Genomic DNA, 22,345 nt, shown 5'->3' with positions numbered 1-22,345 from the left:
CTAGTTGTTGTAAGGTCAGAAATCTCTGTTTTTTTAGAGATCTCTGATTTTGAGCAGGGTTGAAAACTGTATTTGTAGCAGTATATTTCAAGCAATGATTTGTCTTCCTTTGACAAATAATAAAATATTATGAAAGCTGGTATAAATATAAATAATTAAAAGAAATACAAATAGCTATGACTAAATTCTAGCAATATATGATTCATAGATAAATCTTGCTTTCTATTTATGGGAACTCGGGATATGGGAAACTAACAAGTATATGACCCCAAATATTAACTAGTAATTTACACAGGTTGGAAGGGAAAAGTTCAAAATCCATTCTCACTTATCTCCTATATAAACCACTCAAACAATTTCAGCTCACCAGCTGCCTCTCATAAATGCAGTAGTCTTTAAGTGCAATTGGCAGACTGCATAGATTTCTACTTTCCTCACAAAATGGTGGATTGCATATTTATATTTACAAGAATTCTGTTCATCTCCTGCTGTTTTCTGACTATACATTGTGCACAACGTAAGAAACTCTTAATTGCTTTATTTTTATAGATATAAATGTAAAAATTAAGTAGATTCTGATTACAGAGTGAAGCAATGTTGTGGTCTTATGCAAATCAAAAGAAACATAATATTATAAGTAAAGTTTATGTTGTTAAAAATTAGCAAATTTTAATGTATCTGACTTTTTAGTTTATTTTTAGAGGGTTTCAGTAATTTTGTCTTGAATCTAACATGCTTGTTTCTGAACTCTAAAACAAACATGAAATATGAAAAGTTCTATGGACTACTAACTAAAATTTTACTTGTGCCAACATTAATGATTTTCAGCTATTTGCATTGAACACTTTGTTTTTCAGAATCTATAAAGATTGTTCTTTATTTTTCACAAAAATTTCAATATGCAATTTGTTCAATAAAAACATGTACTTACTTGATAGAATTGAAATTATGTGAATCCTTAGAGATAGGCAAAGAAATAAATGATATGATCATATCTGTTTATGAAAAGATAATAAAATATTTGCCAAGTTAAGAAGTCTAATTCTTTTTTTAAACATTGCCCATTGAAAATAGATTTCTTGGGTTGGGGTTATAGCTCAGTGGTAGAGCACTTGCCTAGCATGTGTGAGGCACTGGGTTCAATCCTCCACACCACATAAAAATAAATAAATAAAATAAAAGCATGATGTCCATCTACAGCTACAAAAAATATTTAAAAAACAGATTTGTCTTAAATTTTTCTAAGCAGCACCATTTGACCCAATAATTCTGGTGAGGGATATCTGTAATGTTGGATAGGGTAATCAATTAAGATGTAGTTTCCATGTTAGAAAATGAGAGAAACTTTTAAAGTACAGTATTGTGTTTTAACTTATAAAGTCCAGTATGTTTTGTTTCTTTTAGCAATATATTTATATAGTAAAATCAGTCTGTCATTTTTACATTAGGAAAAATATGATCTACCAAGGAAAATGGCTTCCTTTTAGGTTCTATATGCCTGACCTTATCACAGTTATTTATCCTTCTTGCCTGCCACCTCTAACACCAAACATACACAGATATTCAGGGGCCTGGGATTCCGATAATCTAAAATGTCACTCTATAAAATCTTTTCTTTTTATTTAGACTGGAAGACGCTCAAAATATTTCAGCTTTTCTTGGAATTATAGTTGCTCTGCATGCTTATGGGTCCTTTGAATCAGAAAACTTTTCTACTTATTAATTCTCAGAGTGTAGAGAACTTTTTCTCAGTTCAGACTGGGGAGGGGATACTGCGGTCATGTCATTGGCAAAATGACTGTCCATGGTAGCCCCAGAAATATAAAAAGTCATTAAGAGTTGTGATTGAAGTGCCTCTTATGCCAGTGGCCTACAACTGCTGTGACTATTTAAATTTACCTATCTAAATGAGTGCACTTGGGAGTGAATGGAGCACTATTAATAATTATTCCAGGATAATGGGCATAAAACAGAACTGTCCTAGCACAACAGTATTATATTTACTGTAGCTTTGGGTATATCGATTTGTTTTCTTTTAGTCAGAAGACAATACACAAATTTAGCCCCAAAGAACTTCTATGTTGCTGAGGGATTTTTGTTTCAAACATTAGATGTTCTTTTGACCATAATGCTATGTATTACTTTTTTAAAGCTATGATGTGAAAATCATCAGTTACAAAATAATAGAAAATTTGTTTGGATATTCATCTTCACTTTTTAAGCCTAATACATGATAATATGATATTTAAACATTCTCAAAGTACCATAAAGTTGTATCCATTGTCTTTTAAAAAATTTTATGGGTGCATAAAAATTACACAGAGCAGTGGGTTTCATTTTGACATGTATGTATATATACATAACATAGTTTGATCGATTTCATGATTGTTTTTCTAACATGCAGAACTTGTTGTATGTGCAGTATTCAAATTTGAAGCATTTGTTCTATGCTGTTAAGGTATTTTTGAATTTTGTTATTTACAGCCAACTGTACATCTGTGACTGACTTTGATGATTGTCCAGGGAATATAACAGATTTCTGTCCAGAGAATATTGTTTGTGCATGCAAAGATGGAGAGCCTTTTTGCAAGTAAGTGTAATATATGCTGTAAAAGCAGTGCAAACCTAATGTATTGTAAAAAGTAATTCATATTGTTTTCATTTGTTTGCTACATTTAATGATGAATGTTTATTTTAAAATTATATTTTATTTAGTAATGGCTCCTACACATGTGAAAAAAGTGTTGTGTCTTCCTAAATTATACTAATATGCTGTTTAAAAATAGTATACTAAAATTTTAATAATTAAAATTGAGATGATTTATATTAACTCCAAAATTAGCAACATTCAAAACTGCTTTCTACAGACAGACTTTTTTACAGCTAAGTTATATGAATTAGTAAATAAACTGTTTACCATTCTAACAAAGAAGAAGAATTTGAATGTGAATCATTTTATGCAATAGCTATAATCCAGACATGTGATATATGAATGAAATTTTTTGCAAATCAAGATATATTTTAAAAGCTCTGTGATTGTTATTCTTTATTTTCAGGTTCATTTTTTATAATACATGTGTTCTTTGAGCCATAAATAATTTTTCTTTTAAAACTTTTGTAGATATTTTATTTTTATAACCATATAAATGACAGTGGGTGTGTCAAAGATGAAAGAGGGAAAAAATATGGCATAAGAGTAAGGAAGAGAGAATTTGTGAGAAAATAAGTATATATGGGGAGTTTTCCAGCATCTATGTCTTTTGAACTGAATTTTAACAATTGATAGTAGCATAGGCAAGTGTAAGCAAAGCCATGGAGGCTTGAGATACAATGTTTTTGAATGTAGGGGATAGGTTTCCTTTTTGAGTGGACCACAAACATTAGAATTTAGTCTTATTTATCTCCAGCGTCTAGCACAACACCTGGCACACAAAATATGTTCTGTAAGAGTTTTTTAAATTCATCAATCATACACTGTGAGATGTTGTTCAGCAGTGCAAAGTACTGGAAGCATATTGAAGAGGATGAAAGTTATTTTTAAAAAGCCATTGAAGCTGGGTATGATGGTGCATGCCTCAAGCCCTATGTGGGAAGCTGAGGCAGGAGGATCATTTGAACCCATGCATTCACAACCACCCTGGGTAAACTAGTGAAACTGTGTCTCAAAAGAATAAAAAAAGTCCTTATTTAGCATTTAGCAGTTGTTGATGATAACCTTTAGAATATCATTCTAAGATTGCAGTGGAGATGAAAACCAGAAAACAAAATTACATCCAAGGTGTGAGAAGTAAATACAATACCACAATACAGAAACATATATGTCGATTGTATTTTATTTATTTATTTATTTCAGTTATATACAACACCAGGATATACCCAGGCATAAAGACAAAAGCATAGAACCCAGACCACTCCAATTCAGTCCCGAGCACTCCCCAATCCCCTCCACTCCACTGATCCCTCTTCAATCCCTTTATAGTTTACATTTTAAAAATTAGTGTCTGTTTCAGTCAGATTTTTTGCTGCTGTGACTAAAAGATCCAACAAGAACAATTATAGAGGAGGACAAGTTTATTTGGGGGCTCACATTTCATAGGTCTTGATCCATAGACAGCTGGCTCTATTCCTCAGGGGCTCCAGGTGAGGCTGAACATCACGGCAGAAGTGTGTGGTGGAGGGAAGCAGCTCAGAAAGTGATCAGAAAGGTGATCAGAAAGCAGAGAAAGAAACTCCACTCAATAGTTACAAAACATGTACCCCAAAGGTACACCACAAGATCTTTTTCCTCCAGCTACACCCTGCCTGCCTTTAGCTACCAGTTAATTCCATCAGGAAATTAATTTACTGATTGGGTTAAGAGTCTCATAACCCAATCATTTCTCCTATAAACCTTCTTCTATTGTCTCACACATGATCTTTTCAAGTACACCTCACATCCAAACCATAACAGTGTCTTGTGGATACACTCCAGGCTGGGACCCAATGTGCCACATACATACATGCACATACAAAAGTCTGATCAGATTCTTTTGATTGTTTCCTTTTCCTGTTCCTTCTTCCTCCTCCTCAATTTCCTTTTTCTCCTCTACAGAGCTTTCTATTATTCTGATGAAATTCCCTCTCCTTTTATCCATTTCTCTCTTGCTTTTCTAAAAGAAAGAAAGAAAGAAATGATAATTTTGTACTATTTTGTAAAGTCATATTTGGAGGAATTCTGGAGGCTACTAATCAATATTTTGGCTAAAAGCTAATTACCCTTTACCAGTCTTCCTATTTGGGGGAGGATACTGGAGATTGAACCCAGAAGAACTTTACCAGTGAATTACATCCCCAGCCCCTTTGTTATTTCTTATTTTGAAACAGAATCTCACTAATTTACATCAAGCCTCACTAAGTTGCTGAGGCTGGATTTGTTTTCTTTTTCTTTTTCTTTTTTTTTCTGGTTCTTCTTAGTTTTGCATGACAGTAGAATCCATTTTGACATAATTATAAAAGTATGGAATATATCTTGTTCTAATTCAGTCTCCAGTACCTCCCTTTCCCCCACTGCTCCCTTCTCTTTACTGATCTTTCTGCCATTTAAATTAATTTTTTAAATTAATTTCTTTTGGGTATACATGATGGTGAAGTATGAATATATATTGTGATATATTCATATATGTACATAGGAATGTTATGTCAGATTCATTCCACTGTCTGTCTTTATTTCATCTTTTCTCCCTCCCCTTCATTCCCCTTTGTCTACTACTTAGAACTTCTATTCTTTTTTTAATCCCCTACCTTATTGTGTTTTAGTTTTCCTCATATCAGAGAAAACATTCAACCTTTATCTTATGGGGACTGACTTTTTTCACTTAGCACGGTAGTCTCCAGATCCATCCATTTACTGGCAAATGCCATAAAGTCATTCTTCTTTTTAAGGCTGAGTAATATTCCATTGTGTATATATACCACTTTTTCTTTATGCATTCATCTGTTGAAGGGCACCTAGATTGGTTCCATAGCTTAGCTATCATGAATTGTGCTGCTATAAACATTGATGCAGATGCATCACGTAGTATGATGATTTTAATTCTTTAGGATAAATACCAAGGAGTGATATAGCTGGGTCATGTGGTGGTTCCATGCCTAGTATCTTGTGGAACCTCCATACTGATTTCCATAGTGGTTGTGCTAATTTACAATCTCACCAACAGTGTAAAAGTGTTCGTTTTTTTCTACATCCTCTCCAGTGCTTGTTATTTTTTGTATTCTTAATGAGTGCCATTCTAACTGTATGAAATTGTAGTGTAGTTTTTATTTGCATTTCCTAATTTTTTCATATATTTCTTGCCATTTGTATTTCTTCTTTTGAGAAATGTCTGTTTAATTCATTTGTCTATATATTAATTGGACTATCTGATTTTTTGATGTAAAGTTTTTTGAGTTCTTATACATTCTAGATATTAATCCTCTGTAAGAAGAATAATGAGCAAATATTTTTTCCCATTCTGTAGGTTCTCAGTTCATATTCCTATTTGTTTCCTTTCATTTACAGAAACATTTTAATTGATGCCATACCATTTCCTAACGCTTGGTATTGTTTCCTGAGCTTTAGGGGTCCTATTGAGGAAGTCATGCCTATGCCTATATGCTGGAGGGCTTACCCTGTGTTTTCTTTTGGGAGTTGCATAGTTTCTGTTCTAATTTCTTCTATTCTCTGAGTTCTTTCTTAATGCTCTTGACTGATTCCTTTGCTGTGAAGAAGCTTTTTAATTTGGTGTTATCACATTCATTAATTTTTTAAAACTTTTAATTCTTCTGCTTTAGGAGTCTTGTTAAAGAAATCATTTCCTGAGCTGATGTGTTGGGGTATTTGGCCTGCATTTTCTTCTAGTAGATTCAGGGTTTCTGGTCTAATATTAGGTCCTTGATTCACTTTGAGTTGAGTTTTGTGCAGTGTGAGAGGTAGGGGTTAAATTTCATTCTACTTCATATGGATTTCTAGTTTTTCCTGCACCATTTTTTTTTAAAAAGGCTACCTTTTCTCCAATGTATATTTTTGGAGCTTTTGTCAAGTATGAGGTAACTATATTTTTGTGAGTTTATCTATGTAATTTCTATTCTTTTCCATTAGTCTTCATACCTGTTCTGTTGCCAATACCATGCTGATTTTTTTTTTACCATTGCTCTGTTATATTTTGAAGTCTAGTATTGTGATGTGAGGCTATTCTTGAACTTGTAAACCTCCTGCCTCCACCTTCCAAGTCCCTGGGATTAACAGTGTGTGCCACCATGCCTGGCTCTAATTTTTATTATGATTATTTTCCTTATTTGTTTTAAAAGTCTACATTTATTAATTGCTGAATCATATTAACATGCCTAGTTTAAAGTTGTTCTCCACCCAAATTGTTTCAAACAAATTACTTCATCTTATTTTACTGGAAAATCTCAATGTGCAAAATACTTGTTCTGATCTTGAGGTGCCCCTGTACATAACTGTGTATGTGTCATGAGGTCTATGTTCTCGAACAACCTAGTTGTTTTGTGTGTGAATCAGCTTCAACGTGCCAGGAGACTAAATGTGAGGCAAGCAGATCTAGAATTGCATAGATTAAAGTTTACTGGGGAACTTACTGACAGAGGCATGGGCCTGGGTGGAAGTAAGCCCAGCTGGATCACCATAATTTGGTTTAGAAGGAAGGGGATACATATGGGTTAGGACAAAGGTGACTTCATCTTAACTGGAATGTACCTGATTTGTCTTAAGCTAATATCAAATAGGCACATTCCTAGAGTCACAATTCAGTTGTAAATCTCTCCATACAATTCTAACAGTTTTGCATGTTTACAACTTGCTGGAAAACTAAACAAAAATAACTCATTAGGGCTACTTTGGGGAAATCATAGTGATTATCAAGATGGCTGCAGTCATGTCAAATTGAATCCATGCATTCCACCCACTGTGATCAGCTTTTACCATCTCACATGCCCCCCTCTTCCTCAATGTGCTCTGAGCCTGTGGAGGGTATTAGTATTTTGTAGGTGGTATTTTGAGGCCATTTATGTAGCTCATATGCAGAATTTATAGCAGAAGTAGAGGCACCTGCACCAAATAAGAGACAAGTTAGGCAAATGAAAATAATTAATTTTGTAACCAGAATCCCAAGGAGCCAATGACTTGATATTTCTCCTATAGAAGGTACAAAATCAGAAAATGTATTAACTTCTGTTTCCACAGGTTCTAGGGAAAACATTGAAAATAGCAAAATCATAGCTATATATGGAAAAACAAATGTTTTGCAAAGACTTCTAAAGTTAAGCCTGTTCCATCCAGCAAGACAATACTAGTAGCATTATCTGTGTTAGACAATACAGCAGTTGCATCTGGGCATTGATGGGGTGGAATTAACAACACATGTTGGCCAACAGGATGAGTCCATGAGTGATTCCTAAAATGAATGACGAAATGGCATGCCCAACCAGGAGGCCAACTGTAGTGCCCTGAGGTATTTTCGTTAGACCACTAAAAGAATAAGCCTATGATCTGAGGTCCAGAGTTAAACAGGACCAATGGGGATAGAATTAGGAGGGCCAGAGTCACCTCACACTATAGCTCTAAACTGCCAACATATCCAGGAAGATCAAGCCACTGAATTATCTCCTCTCCTTGACTTAATATATCCTGTGTTTGAAATATCATCACTTTCTGTCCATGTGTCAACACTGGCAGTACTGCATATGAATGCAGAGATTGAACTCAGATTTTTTGGAATAGGAGCCTGAGCCTCCAGGTGCTTATAAGTGGCAGGTATGCCAGATGTATGGGTATTTAAATTTATTAATACTTTTTCAAGGATTTCAGCACAGCTGGCCAAGGTGGGATTTGCCTACTAAGGCCCATATATTTTGCTTTAGTGAACTATTCTTTCTTTCCACCAACACTGCTACTTGAGGATTAAATGGCATATAAAGTACCATGACACACGTTTGGGCCTAATTCTGGACACCATATCCTGTGAAATGAGTGCTCTGGCCGCTGTCAATCTGGGGCAGGTTCCTGTATATCATACTTCATTCTCAAGACCTTTGAAATAACAATTTGTTAAGGAATGCTTACATAAGGCCAGTAGACCATTGTTCACTTGCCATTGTGCAATCCACAATGTAAGGTCTTGGTACACTGCCCAATTATCAGTACAAACAACCAGTGGACATGGCTCATATGTTACTACCAGGCATACCACCAATAGCTCTGCCCATTTGTTATTCATATTTTGCTCCATCTCAAAGCAGATAGAATCAGTGGCAGGTTTACTGCAGCAAGAATTCAGAAAATTGAGTTTCCCCTACTAGACCCAACTGTATACCAAACATTCTCAGTTATAGAGCCCAAACCCTCTTTCACTTGTGAGATCATAGGCACTATAGTGACAAATTGGTTTAGCAGTTTTACAGGTAATCAGGCCCAACACCATCTACAGTGCAGGAGTCAATAAACTATTGTATGGTGCACAGCTTTGTTGTAAATACACATGCCATTATTTAGAGTAGGAATCTGGCACTATAGTGGGTTCAAGTCAGTAATGTAAGCCATCCAAAAGTTTTCTCTATCACCAGAGAAAATTTGATCAGTAGCTCCATCTGTAGTGGCATTGTGCACTGCTAGAAACTGCTGTTTTAAAGGTATACATCTAGTGTCAGCTCCTTTCCAGAGCTGTGACCAAAAACTTAGTGGTAGCTTTTATCTTTGTTGTCTTTGCCAGAGAGCCCAACTCATACCATCCACTATATAAATGATATCTAACTACATTGGCACATCTGGGTGTAGCCATTGAGATAGGTGAAGAATTGAGACAGGTGAGGTCTGCCAATAGTCCAGGAGTCTGACAAAAACCTGTACATTTTTGTCAGGGAATGGGGAGAGTCTGCACTTAATCTGCCATGGTGCTAATAGTAAAATTGGCCTTACCTCACCAGACCACCAACCCTACAAATTGCATGGATAGTCCAGGGCCTTGAATATTAAGATTGCCAGCCTATTTTCTCTGATATAGGTGAGTACACATTGTACTGTGTCCTGTGACAGACTGTAACCTTTAACACTTAATGTTTTAGTCAGCTTTTTCTCCACTGTGACCAAAAAGAGCTGACAAGAATAATTAGAGGAGAAAAAGTTTATTTCCAGGCTCATGGTTTCAGAAGACCATAGATAGGGCTCCATTCCTCGGGGCCCTAGATGAGGCAGAACACCATGGCAGAAGAGTTTCATGGAGCAAACTAACTCAAGAGATGACATTCAAGAAGCAGAGAGAAACTCCACTCACCTTATACAGAATATATGCACCAAGGGCATGGCCCCATTGACCAACCTCTTCCAGTCACAAGTACCTGCCTTCAGTTACACTCAGTTAATCCCTACAAGGGGATTAATTCACTGATTGTGTTAAGGTTTCTGTAACCCAATCATTTTACCTCTAAGCTTTTTTTCATTGTCTCACATATGAGCTTTTGGTGTATACCTAACATCCAAATCATAACATTCCACTCATAGCCCCCAAAAGCTCATGACCATCTCACAGTGCAAAATACATTTACTCCATTTTCAAGAGTCCCCACTAATGTCAACAGTTGCAAGATTTTCCAAAAGTCAAAGTCCAAAGATTCACTGAGATTCAAGGCAAACTCTCAGTGTGAGCCCTGTAAAAATCAAAAGTAAGTTACATATATCCTATATATAAAGGCACGTAGTAAACATTTCCATGCGACAAGGAGTTGTAGGAGCATAGAATTAAGGCATGGGACAAAGCAAGACCAAAATCCAGCTGAGCAAACAATTCCTGTATTTTCAAGTTCAGAATCTGGAGCACAAGGCACCTTAATGTTCTTTCCAAAGGACTTGTGTAGCTCTGCCCTTACTGCTTTACTTGTTTCCACATACAAGACCTTTCTGATGGCTTGTTTCTGATTGATTTCTGCAGCATTTCTTGGCAGATGTTCTACTGTACTACAATTTCTTAATCTTGGGGATTTCCACAGTTGCTTCAGCTTCCTCCTCATATTTCCACTCATCTCCCTATCTGCCTGCAGGGCTGCCTGCAGGAACTCTGACCCTGCTGCACTTTGCCTGGCCTCCCAGGCATTCCTTTGAAATCTCAGTGGAAGCCTTCATGACCCCTATCTCTAGCAACCCGCATCCTGCTGAACCAGCACTACATGGTTGCCACCAAAGTCTCTGGCCATTTCTAGCAGTAACCAGGCCTCCAGGAACTGTGACTTCAGTAGCCTCTGAGTGTCTGGATAGCTGAACATGGTGAAACAACTTCCTAGGCCATCCTGTGCAAGCCAGACACCCCAATGGTCTCTTGTCAAGAGAATTTTGTGTTCACTCCCTTGAGCCTGAGGTGGACTTGGTCTTGAGAATTCCTAAGATACACTCAAGACATCTTTCTTATTGTCTCTGGGCAAAGTCTTTAAAATTTCTTTAGTGGCAGTAATATCTCTAATAACTGCAACTTCCTTAGCCCCATTTTTCAAGTCCAATTATTCAAATCTTTCTGCTCCTGAATATCACAATAAACTTGGCTAAAAGCCACTAGCAATATCTATGCCATGCCTAAACACTATGCTGCTTAGAAGTTTCTTCTGCCATATTAAGAGTCTATCACTTTCAAAGTGAGCTTACGTCTTAAGAAAGTCTCAGGAAAAGGGCAAAACATAGACAAGTTTTTTTTTGTTTTGTTTTGTTTTGCCAGAACATAACATGAATGGCCTCTATCAATTACCAATAGGGTACTCCTTCTTTAATGTCAACACTTTTATTTATGTTCTAATCTGCTCAGCTCTAATCTCTGAGCATACCCCATAAAAGTCCCGACCCCCATGCCTGTTTTGCCCCTCTCATCTATAGAGAGATGTACTTTTATTTGTCAGAGGTGACAAATAAACTCTCATGTGTATCTCTGCCTGGTCTCCATCTTTCATTCCTCAATCGCCTGTCTCCCGGTTCCTTGCTTTACTTTCACATATAGAGCACAATGTTTTGTATCTCTGGTTGTATACTAAGTATATTCACACCATTCGTGTTTTCATACATGTACTTATTAGGGTAATGATGTCCATCTCATTCAACCATTTTTCTTCCCCCATGCCCCCTCCCTTCCCCTCCCACCCCTTTGTCCTATCTAGAGTTCATCTAATCCTCCCATGCTCCCCCTCCCAACCCCATTATCAATCAACCTCCTTACATCAGAGAAAACATTTGGCACTTGTTTTTTTTTTTTTTTGTTTTTGATTGACTAACTTCACTTAGCATTTTATTTTCCAACTCCTTCCACTCACTTACAAATACCATGATTTTATTATCTTTTATTGCTGAGTAATATTCCATTGTGTATATGTGCCACACTTTCTTTATCCATTCATCAACTGAAAGGCATATAGATTGGTTCCACAGTTTAGCTATTGTGAATTGTGCTGCTATAAACACTGATGTGGCTGTGTACCTATAGTATGCTGCTTTTAAGTCCTTTGGGTATAGACCTAGAAGTGGGATAGCTGGGTCAAAAGGTGGTGCAATTCCCGGTTTTCCAAGGAATATCCATATTTAGTCAGGTTTTTAACCACTGTGACCAGAAAGACTTGACAAGGTGAGGAGGAAAAGTTTATTTGGGGGCTCATGGTTTCAGAAATCTCAGTCCATGGAGAGCAAGTTGCATTCCTTGGAGTCTGAGATGAGGAAGAATATCATCGTGGAAGAGTGTGGTGGCAGTATTTCTCATTATCAAATTCATTTCCTGTCTGAGAAATGCTATACCCTTCTATGTTACAGTCTCATTTTCTGGGCAGTCACACACAATGTAGTGGTTTAGAAATGTTTGCAATATCTAGCAATTCTGTAGCATAGTATTATTCTGGACAGTTATAGTTTCTTGAATGGGAGATCCCCCCACCCCACAACTGCATATGCTATGCTTTTGCTTTGTGTTGCATTAATGGTCAAGAAAAAAGCAAAGCTCACAGGCAGGAGGAGGAGTACCTCTCCTCTTTTACTTCAAAGTCAGATTCTTCCTCAACTTCCTTCTCCCAGGGATTGGAATTCTTTGCATCTCCTTCTGATCTTGAGATAACATCTCTCACCTATTTACTATTCCAATTCTTCCTCCTATTACACAAGGGACAAGCTGGGGTTTCAATTTTTTTTTCCTTTTTCTCGGCCAGGTTATAGACTAAGAAGAAGAGAGATGCATTTCTCTTTCGTGTTGTAACTCGTCTATTTATATTTTATTCACTATCATCTGGCCAAACCATATATTAAATATATTTAGTAATAAAATATATTTATTTTATTACATGTATGAAAACACAAATGGTGTGAATATACTTTGTACACAACCAGAGATATGAAAAATTGAGCTCTATATAGATGGCCAAATGACTGCCCAAAATAATGACCATCCCACTGCAGTGGAAAGAAAGTACCCTTTCTTTTCAGGTTAGGATAAGTGACATTGAACAAACAAATGCTCTGAACCCAGTTGAGGTAACCCCTTACTCACGCAGAAGGCTGCAGATATTTAATATGAGATATTCCTCATCTAAAGGAATTATGTGACCAACTTGGAACTTCTCATACAGATGCTTCCATCCCCTTTCCCATTTCATACTCTTCCTCACTGGCTTGCCAATTCTTCCAAAATAACCCAGTTCTTATATGTGAATACTGGATACAAGGTGACCTGAGACTGAGGAAAGAGAGAAAAACAAATCTCAGATTGCATAAAGTGAAATGCATTGGGGGACTTAATGACAGAACCATGGACCTGGTCTGCAGCAAGACCAAGTGGATCCACTCAATTTGGATCAGAAGGAGGAGCATAGGTTAGACAAAAATGACCTTATTTGAATTGGATGTACATGGTTCATCTTAAGCTAATATACATACTCAGACACATTCCAGGAGTCAGACTTCAGTTGTAAAATTCACCATACCACTCTAACAGTTTTGCCTAATTATAGTTTACTAGGAAACTATGTAGGAAAAAATAAGATTAATCTGGAGCAATCATGGTGGCTGCTCAAGTTGGCTGCAATCTTGTCAAGCTAGACCCATACAGTCTACATAGTGACAAGGGATAATTTTTATTACGAAATATATTTAAAATATTGTTTGGATCAGTTGTTTTAACATTATCAATCAGAGTTAGACATTAATAATCAAACTATATGACATAATCATTTTAAAATCTTAAAATATTTTAATAACATTTCTTAAATTTACCAAAGACACATATACCACCACCACTATCCATGATATGACACACAGATCTCTCACACACACATACACACACGTACACACATGAACACACAGATGTTCCAAATAAAAAAGTAAAAAAAAAAAGCCAAATTGAAAGTATATTTGAAGATAGACAATAATCATTCTTCCTTTTTCATGCCTGGCCACTTACTGTTCCTCAGTAAATCCTATTGGTTATCTTTAAAAAGATAACAGAAATCAACCACTTCTCATCTCCATCTTCACTGTTCTCATCCTGCCCAAAGCTGTCATCATCTCTTGCCTAGATTACTGAATATCTTTGTGATCTTTCTCCTTGTTTCTCCATGGAAAAAGATCTTTTAGCCTACAGTCTACTTTCAATTCAAAATCCCAATGAAATTTCTCCCAGAAATATAAAAAATCTGAAATTCATATGGAAACATAATAGCCAAAGTAATCTTCAGCAAAAAAGAACAAAGCTGGAGATATCATACTACCTGACTTCAAAATTTACTACAAACCTATACCAATCAAAACGGCATAGTCAGATTAGAACCCAACTTCTTTAACAAGACTTCTAAAGTGCAAGAAATAAAATCAAGAATTAATAAATGGGATGGATTCAAACTAAAAAGCTGCTTCTCAGCAAAAGAAACAATAAGGTAAAGAGAGAACCTACATTTTGGGAGTAAATTTTTGCCACACTCACATCAGATAGAGCACTAGTCTCCAGAATATATAAAGAACTGGAAAAACTTAATACCAAACAAACAAACAACCCAATCAATAAATGGGCTAAAGAACTGAACAAATACTTCTCAGAAGAAGACATACATTCAATCAACATAAATGAAAAAATGTTCAACATCTCTAGCAATTAGAGAAATGCAAATCAAAACTACTCTAAGATTTCATCTCACTCCAGTCAGGAAGGGAGCTATTAAGAAAACAGACTACAATAACTGTTGGTGGGGATGTGGGGAAAAGGCACACTTATACATTTCTGTTGGGACTGCAAATCAGTGCAATTAATGTGGAAAGCAGTATGGAGATTCCTTAGAAAACTTGGAATGGAACCACCATTTGACCCAGCTATCCCACTCTTTGGTCTATACCCAAAGGACTTAAAAGCAATATTGTAATATTGTAACACACCCACATCAATGTTTATAGCAGCTCAATTCACAATAGCTAAACTGTAGAAGCAACCTAGATGCCCTTCAATAGATGAATGGATAAAGTAACTGTGATATATATATATACACACAATGGAATATTACTCAGCATTAAAAGAGAATAAAATTATGACATTTGCAGGTAAATAGATGGAGTTGGAGGATATCATGCTAATCAAAGTAAGCCAATTCCCAAAACCAAAGACTGAGTTTCGTCTCTGATAAGTGGATGCTGATCCATAGTAGTGGGGGACATGTGAAAAATGGAGGAGCTTTGATTGGGCAAAGGTGGGGAGGGGGCATGGGGGTAGTAAAGATGGTGGAATTAGATAGACATCATTATCCTAGGTACATGTATGACTGTACATATGATGTGACTCTACATTGTATACAGAGAAAAGAAAAGTTGTGCTGCAATTGTGTACAGTGAATCAAAATGCATTCTACTGTCATATATACCTAAGTAAAATAAATTAATTGATATAAGGAACAGCATAGTACTGGCAGGAAAATAGAAACATAGACTAGAACAATGAAAGGAATGGAAACCCCCAAAATAAATCCATGTGTTTGTGGTCAATTCACCTTCAACAATGGTGCCAAGAACACACAGTGGAGAAAGAACTATTGTTTCTTCAATAAATGAAGTTGGAAAAACTGGTTATTCATATGCAGAATAAATTTAGCTCTTATCTCAAACTATAAAAAAATTCAGTGCCTCCAATATTGTTGATTCCCTTTACGGTGTCCTAATTTTCTTTATGCCATAGCAATTCTAAATTTAGTCATTATGTATAAACTACTAATTATGCTTATTTTTGTTTGTCCTTCTCTATTGTATTGTAAACTAATTAACAATATGTACCATTGTTTTATCCAGTAGTTTATCATAAGTGCCTGGAATACTAATTGGTACATAGTAGTCAATAAATGTTGTTGAAGGGGTTAAATATTATTGCATAATAGACAATTTCTCTGTGACTCATTCCTAGAATAAATAAAAAAACATATGTTTTTCAAAGTCTTTTTCCAGGAAGAAATTCATGAGTATGGATAATCTATATTTGAAAACTATGGTTTCTCTCCTTAAATGAATGACAATTTGTTACATATTAAAAGTCAAATCATATTAAGTATATGACTACCTATTTGAAGCTGGTAGACGCCTTTTCTTAGAACATCCTAGACAATTAGGGTTATAAAAAAGATCATGTAATTAGTCCTTTCATGTCAGCCACAATAGTACTACTTGATGTATTGGAACAGCACAATCTAGAAATAGCTTACATAGGAACTGACATATATTCTTCAACTGGGTAATTCCATATGAATTCTGTAGGAGATAGTGAAGCAATCTCTAAACGGAGTACATGAGCAACCCTCTTCATTGGTCACTCCTATTGGTGATATGGAGAATTCATATTCTCCCACTTTAAAAATTATAGACATTTCTTTTTTACCTTTTTTAATTTGTTCTACTTAGTTGTACATGACAGCAGAATGCATTTTCAATTCATTGTACACAAATGGAGTATAACATTTCAATTCTCTGGTTGTAATGAGATAGAGATACACCATTTATGAAATGATACATGTACCTAGGAAAACTACAGAACGCTAAAGAAGGAAATTGAAGAAGACCTTAGAATATGGAAAGACATACCATGCTCTTAGACAAGCAAAGTTAATATTGTCAAAATGACCATACTCTCAAAAGTGTTGTACAAATTTAATGCAATCCCTATTAAAATCCCAATGGCATTCTTCATAGAACTAGAAAAAGCAATCATGAAATTCATTTGTAAAAATAAGAGACCCAGAATAACCAAAGAAATCCTTAGCAAGAAAAGTGAAGCAGGAGGCATCACAACACTAGACCTTAAACTATACTATAGAGCAACAGTAACAAAAACAGTATGCCATTGGCACCAAAATACATAGACCAATGGTACAAAATAGAAGTCACAGAGACCAACCCACATGAATACAGTTATCTCATACTAGACAGAGGTGCCAGAAACATACATTGGAGAAACGATAGCCTCTTCAATAAATGGTGTTGAGAAAACTAGAAATCCATATGTAGCAAAATGAAATTAAACCTCTATCTTTCACCATGCACAAAACTCAACTCAAAGTGGATCAAGGACATAGGAATTACAACCAGAGACCCTGAACCTAATATAAAAAAATGTAGGCCCAAATCTTTATCATGTCAGATTAGGCCCCAACTTCCTTAACAAAACTCTAAAAGCACAAGAAATAAATCAAGAATTAATAAATGAGATGGACTCAAACTAAAAAGCTTATTCTCAGCAAAAGAAACAATCATTGGGGTGAAGAGAGAGCTTTCAGTATGGGAGCAAATTTTTACCACATGCACATCAGATAGAGTGCTAATCTCCAGGATATATAAAGAACTGGAAAAACTTGATATCAAAAAAAAAAAGAATCCAATCAATAAATGGGCTAAGGAACTGAACAGACATTTACCAGAAGAAGACATATAAGCAATCATCAAACATATGAAAAATTTGCTCAATGACTTTAGTAATTAGAGAAATACAAATCAAAACTACTCTAAGATTTCATCTCACCTCACTCAGAATGGCAGTTTTCAAGAATATAAGCCATGGGCTGGGACTGAGGCTCAGGACTGGGGCTGTGGCTCAGTGGTAGCACACTTGCCTGGCACGTATGAGGCACTGGGTTTGATTCTCTGCACCACATATGAATAAATAAAATAAAGATCTATCAATAACTATTATATATTTAAAAATACAAGCCATAATAAGTATTGGAGGGGATGTGAGGAAAAAGATACACTCATACAAATTATAGAAATTTTTATGTGAATATACACCATGCCAGTTTTTAGTCTGTGTACCAGAGAAACAAATTGGCTTTATTTGGCAGAGTTCCATGGCTGTGTGTGTGTGTGTGTGTGTGTGTGTGTGTGTGTGTGTGTATTTTTTTCTGTGAAATAAAGGAGCAAAATCTGGAGTCATGACAAAAATGGGGGCAGTCATATTATCACCTTCTCATGTTTCTTCTTGCATTTGCTATAGAGTGGCAAGTAGTATGTAAACCTGCATTTATCTCTGTATGAATGGATGGGGGGTGACACTCAGCCTGCAATTATAGAACTGGTAGCTTAAGCTTCTTTGAACACTTTTCATAGCACCAATAATAGATATAGAACATCCACAGTGAATAAAGGTATAAGGTATAAGCAGTGGGTAAATGTGGATATTTTTTTAAAGTAGCCTTGAGAAAACCATCCTGGTTGAGAGTGTCTCTCTTTCTCTTCTCTCTCTCTCTCTCTCTCTCTCTCTCTCTCTCTCTCTCTCTCTCTCTCTCACACACACACACACACACACACACACACACACACACACCTCTTTTTCAGATGTAATTAAGTGCTACATCTTCATTAGCTAATGGTTGGAAAATCCTGACAGCTTTCAACATGCTGACTCAATGTGTTTAAAACTGTACTTTTAGAATGCTTGCTCAAGTGTAAAATGGGACAACAAATCTCTTGAGGGCCTTAAAGAGAAACCTCATGGTTGAATAACAATGAAATGTTGGATTCACTCAGAGGAGACAAAATGTGTTTCCCCCTAATTTGTAAGCTTTTTCTATTTCTATTATCTTTAGATGTCCAAACTTCAGAGGCCGGTGGGGAAACTATTGGTTCATGGGAGCTAAGTGTGACCAGCTCTGGAATACCCTGGATCTGATTTTAGTAGCAACATTGCCTGGAATAGGATTGGCTTTAATAGTTGGTGTGACAATCCAGACAATCCACTACTGTAAAAAGAAATCAAAGAAGAATTTAGATAATAACCGGTAAGAAATTTCCAAATACCACTGAAAATAATGGGAAATCTCTTGTGAGATCAGCAAATGAATCATTGACCAAGAAATAATATCAGAAATAATATCATTGACCAAGTATTCAAATGGTATGTTCTCTCATATTCATCAACATTTAACTAAATTCCAGCAAATTCAGATTAACACTGCCAAACTAGACATATTTTGTTCATGATATAGATATAGAGCAAAAACTGGGAAATCCTTTCCTGCAATAAAAACCTAAAAAACAAGTGTAATTCACAAAATAATTGTCCTATCTCAATGCTTTCCTTCCACCTAGGCAGTATGTGTGTACATACAGAATCAGGGTGAGGGGAGGGAGGCTGCTGTGCCTGTACTTCCTATTTAGTCCCAAATCCCAGCAGCAATGACAGAAATGGAAAGAGGAATCCAATAGATTTCTCTGTAATCTAATTCTATCTTGGGTAAGTCTCTTCACCTCACTGGGCTTTAATTTCTCCATCTATAAAGTAGGGATGGTTATAATTATGACTATTCACTTCACATAGAGGATGAGAATAATACTGAGAGCAGCAGGCATTTGTTGAGGGTTTATTATGTGTTTCAGTCTGGATTGCAAATGTTTTACATTTAACAATCGATGTATTTCTCTCAACAATACGACTAAATACTGATAAAAATTATTGAGGTCCAAAGAGATCTAAAATTTGGCCAAAGTCACAGGGATAAATCTAAACACTAGAACTAGGTCCATGGTATGCTATGAAATCTAATTAGATAAAACAGTGTTTTGAAAGCTGCAATGCCCTGCTTAATTCCCTTTATTTCTTTTTTTAAAAGTAAACTGTACTCTTTTTACTTTTCACTGCCTTAAAATGATAAAGATATGATGTGTAAGTACCAATAGAGTAAAATCTCCTAAATTTTATGTCAGTTAATTCAAATTGGCATCAAGTTTAAAGTAGTGACAAGATAATGTTACCGTCTATGTATTAAAAGAACAGGTTGAAATATTTATTTAAAATTTAAAGTGTCTGTTACTATTAGCTCCAAATGCCTGAGAATAGGCTTGCAATTTATAATAAAGTCATTAGTTTGAACAGCCTTAGATATTTGTCTCTAAGGGAAGAGAGAAAAACTCCATTTTGTCATTTCAAAATCATAATTCTTTCGCACCATTATTCCATGTTCTTTAAAGCACCATGATATATATATATATATATATATATATATATAATATTAATGCTAATACATTTAATTTTATATCTTTACATCAATTTGAAGAATTTTATATCACTATTTGACATAGATTGACAACCCCCCAAGACAGTAAAGAATCATCTTAATTAGAAAACATACTTGTAAACACTCTAAAACTAGTTTTTGTAGTTTTCCTATGGCAAAGTTTTCTTTTCCTTTTTTTAATTGCTTTTATTTTTTAAATGCATGTCAATGGAATGCATCACAATTCTTATTACACATATAGAACACGATTTTTCATATCTCTTTTTATATATAAATATGTTCACACCAATTCATGTCTTCATACGTGTACTTTGGATAATGATGTCCATCACATTCCACCATCATTGCTAACCCCCTGCCCTGTCTCTTCTCCTCCCACCCCTCTGCCCTATCTAGAGTTTGTCTGTTCCTCCCATGCTCCCTCTCCTTATCCCACTGAGAATCAGCCTCCTTATATCAAAGAAAACATTCAGCATTTGCTTTTTTGGAGTTGGATAACTTCACTTAGCATTATCTTCTCTAACCCTGTCCGTTTACCTGCAAATGCCATGATTTTATTCTCTTTTATTGCTGAGTAATATTCCACTGTGTATATATGCCACATTTTTTAATCCATTCATCTACTGAAGGGCATCTAGGTTGGTTCCTCATTTTAGTGATTGTGAATTGTAGTGCTATAAACATTGATGTGGCTGTACCCCTGTAGTATGCTGTTTTTAAGTCCTTTGGGTATAGACCGAGGAGAAGGATAGCTGGGTCAAATGATGGTTCCATTCCAAGTTTTCCAAGTACTCTCTATACTGCTTTCTATATTGGCTGCACCAATTTGCAGTCCCACCAGCAGTGTATGAGTGTACCTTTTTTCCCCAAATCCTCACCAGAACTTATTGTTGTTTGTCTTTATAATAGCTGCCATTTTTTTCTACAACAGTTTTTTTTTTATTCCAATTCTCTCACTTCTACTGACTTGCTGTGACTGAGTGGATCCATTAGGTAGTTTCCTTGTTAATAGAAAGTGGAGTAGACAAATGGGAATGAAGGGAAGGGAGGGGAGATGGGAAAAGGAAAGAGCAGAAAAAATCTGATAACTTTCCTATGTATATATATGAATATAACACAGTTAATCTTAACAACATGTACATTCACAATAAATTTTAAAAATAACTGGGTAAATAGCATAAATATTAGTAGAGGAAAAGGAGCAGGGGTTGGGGGAGGGAAGGGAAAGGAGAAATACAGGGGATTGAATTAGAATAAGATATATTCCTTGCTTGTATAAGTATACCAAAATTTATTCTACTGTCATGTACAATGAAAAGAACCAATAAAAAGAAAAAAAAAGAGGGCCTGAGGTTGTGGCTCAGAGGTAGAGTACTCACCTAGCATGTGCAAGGCCCTGGGTTCGATCCTCAGTACTACATTAAAAAAATAAAATAAAGCTATGTGTCCACCTATAAGTAAAAAATAAATATAAAAAAAAATTTTTAAAAGAGTGGTAATACATATTCTACTTTCTCATAGTTTTGAGATCCAAATGAAATAATTAATGGGAAAATGCATTAAGAAGCAAAGGTAAGGGCTGGGGTTGTGGCTCAGCGGTAGAGCTCTCATCTAGCATGTGCAAGGCCCTGGGTTCGATCCTCAGCACCACATAAAAATAAATAAAATAAAGGTATTGTTTCCAACTATAACCAAAAAATAAATATTATAAAAGAAGCAAAATGGGAAGCTTGATTATAAATCAGGATAATAGAAGTGTTCCCAAAATTTTGGGCTGATTTATACGCTTATTGAATAAAAATTGAGCTGCCTTATTTTATTTCAATTAAATACATTATAATTTGAGCTCCTTTGTATTTTCTCCATCATTCTATGAATTGTTGCTTGACAAAGTTAATCCAAACATACTCTGGGATATTGCTTAGTATAATGGATAAAGTAAAATTCATCAAACTATTAAGAGTGGGGCTCATGAATGTGTTTTATGGGAATTTTCTTAAAATTTCTCAGTCTCAGGTTTCTCATCTTCAAAATATAATTAACTCCTAGACTTTTTGTAAGTATTCAAAGAAGATAATGTAACTCTTTTGAAATAACCTGGTGTCTCAAATTAGCTTTCAATTGCATGAAAATAAGATGGATGGATCGAGGGTTGAATAGATGAACAGATACATTTTAAAACATGTATAGTAAAAATGGTGGAATATATATGAGCATTCACTGTAAAATTCTTTCAACTTTGATATATGCTTAAAAGTATTTTATAATAAAATTTTGGATAAAGTCAGTTCATGTTAAGTTTCCCACAAATTTTAACTATCGTTTT

At 35.4% G+C, this 22,345-nt stretch overlaps 1 protein-coding gene across 2 annotated transcripts in view; it reads left to right on the top strand.

Annotated features, from left to right (window-relative positions):
- Window positions 1-309: 309 nt before the first annotated feature.
- Window positions 310-22,345, top strand: part of LOC120889045 (uncharacterized) — a 76,164-nt gene continuing 54,128 nt past the window's right edge. For both annotated transcript variants that reach the window (XM_040282745.2, XM_040282739.2), the window contains exons 1-3: window positions 310-517; window positions 2,485-2,590; window positions 18,592-18,783. In XM_040282745.2, the coding sequence (XP_040138679.2) occupies window positions 442-517; window positions 2,485-2,590; window positions 18,592-18,783 (374 nt within the window). In that variant the 5' untranslated portion in view covers window positions 310-441. The remainder of the gene's footprint in view (window positions 518-2,484; window positions 2,591-18,591; window positions 18,784-22,345) is intronic.

This window comes from Ictidomys tridecemlineatus, chromosome X (genome assembly GCF_052094955.1).
Source record: "Ictidomys tridecemlineatus isolate mIctTri1 chromosome X, mIctTri1.hap1, whole genome shotgun sequence".
Classification (NCBI taxonomy): domain Eukaryota; kingdom Metazoa; phylum Chordata; class Mammalia; order Rodentia; family Sciuridae; genus Ictidomys; species Ictidomys tridecemlineatus.
The sequence above is the reverse complement of the archived record's forward strand: the minus strand, read 5'-3'. Positions and strand labels throughout refer to the sequence as shown.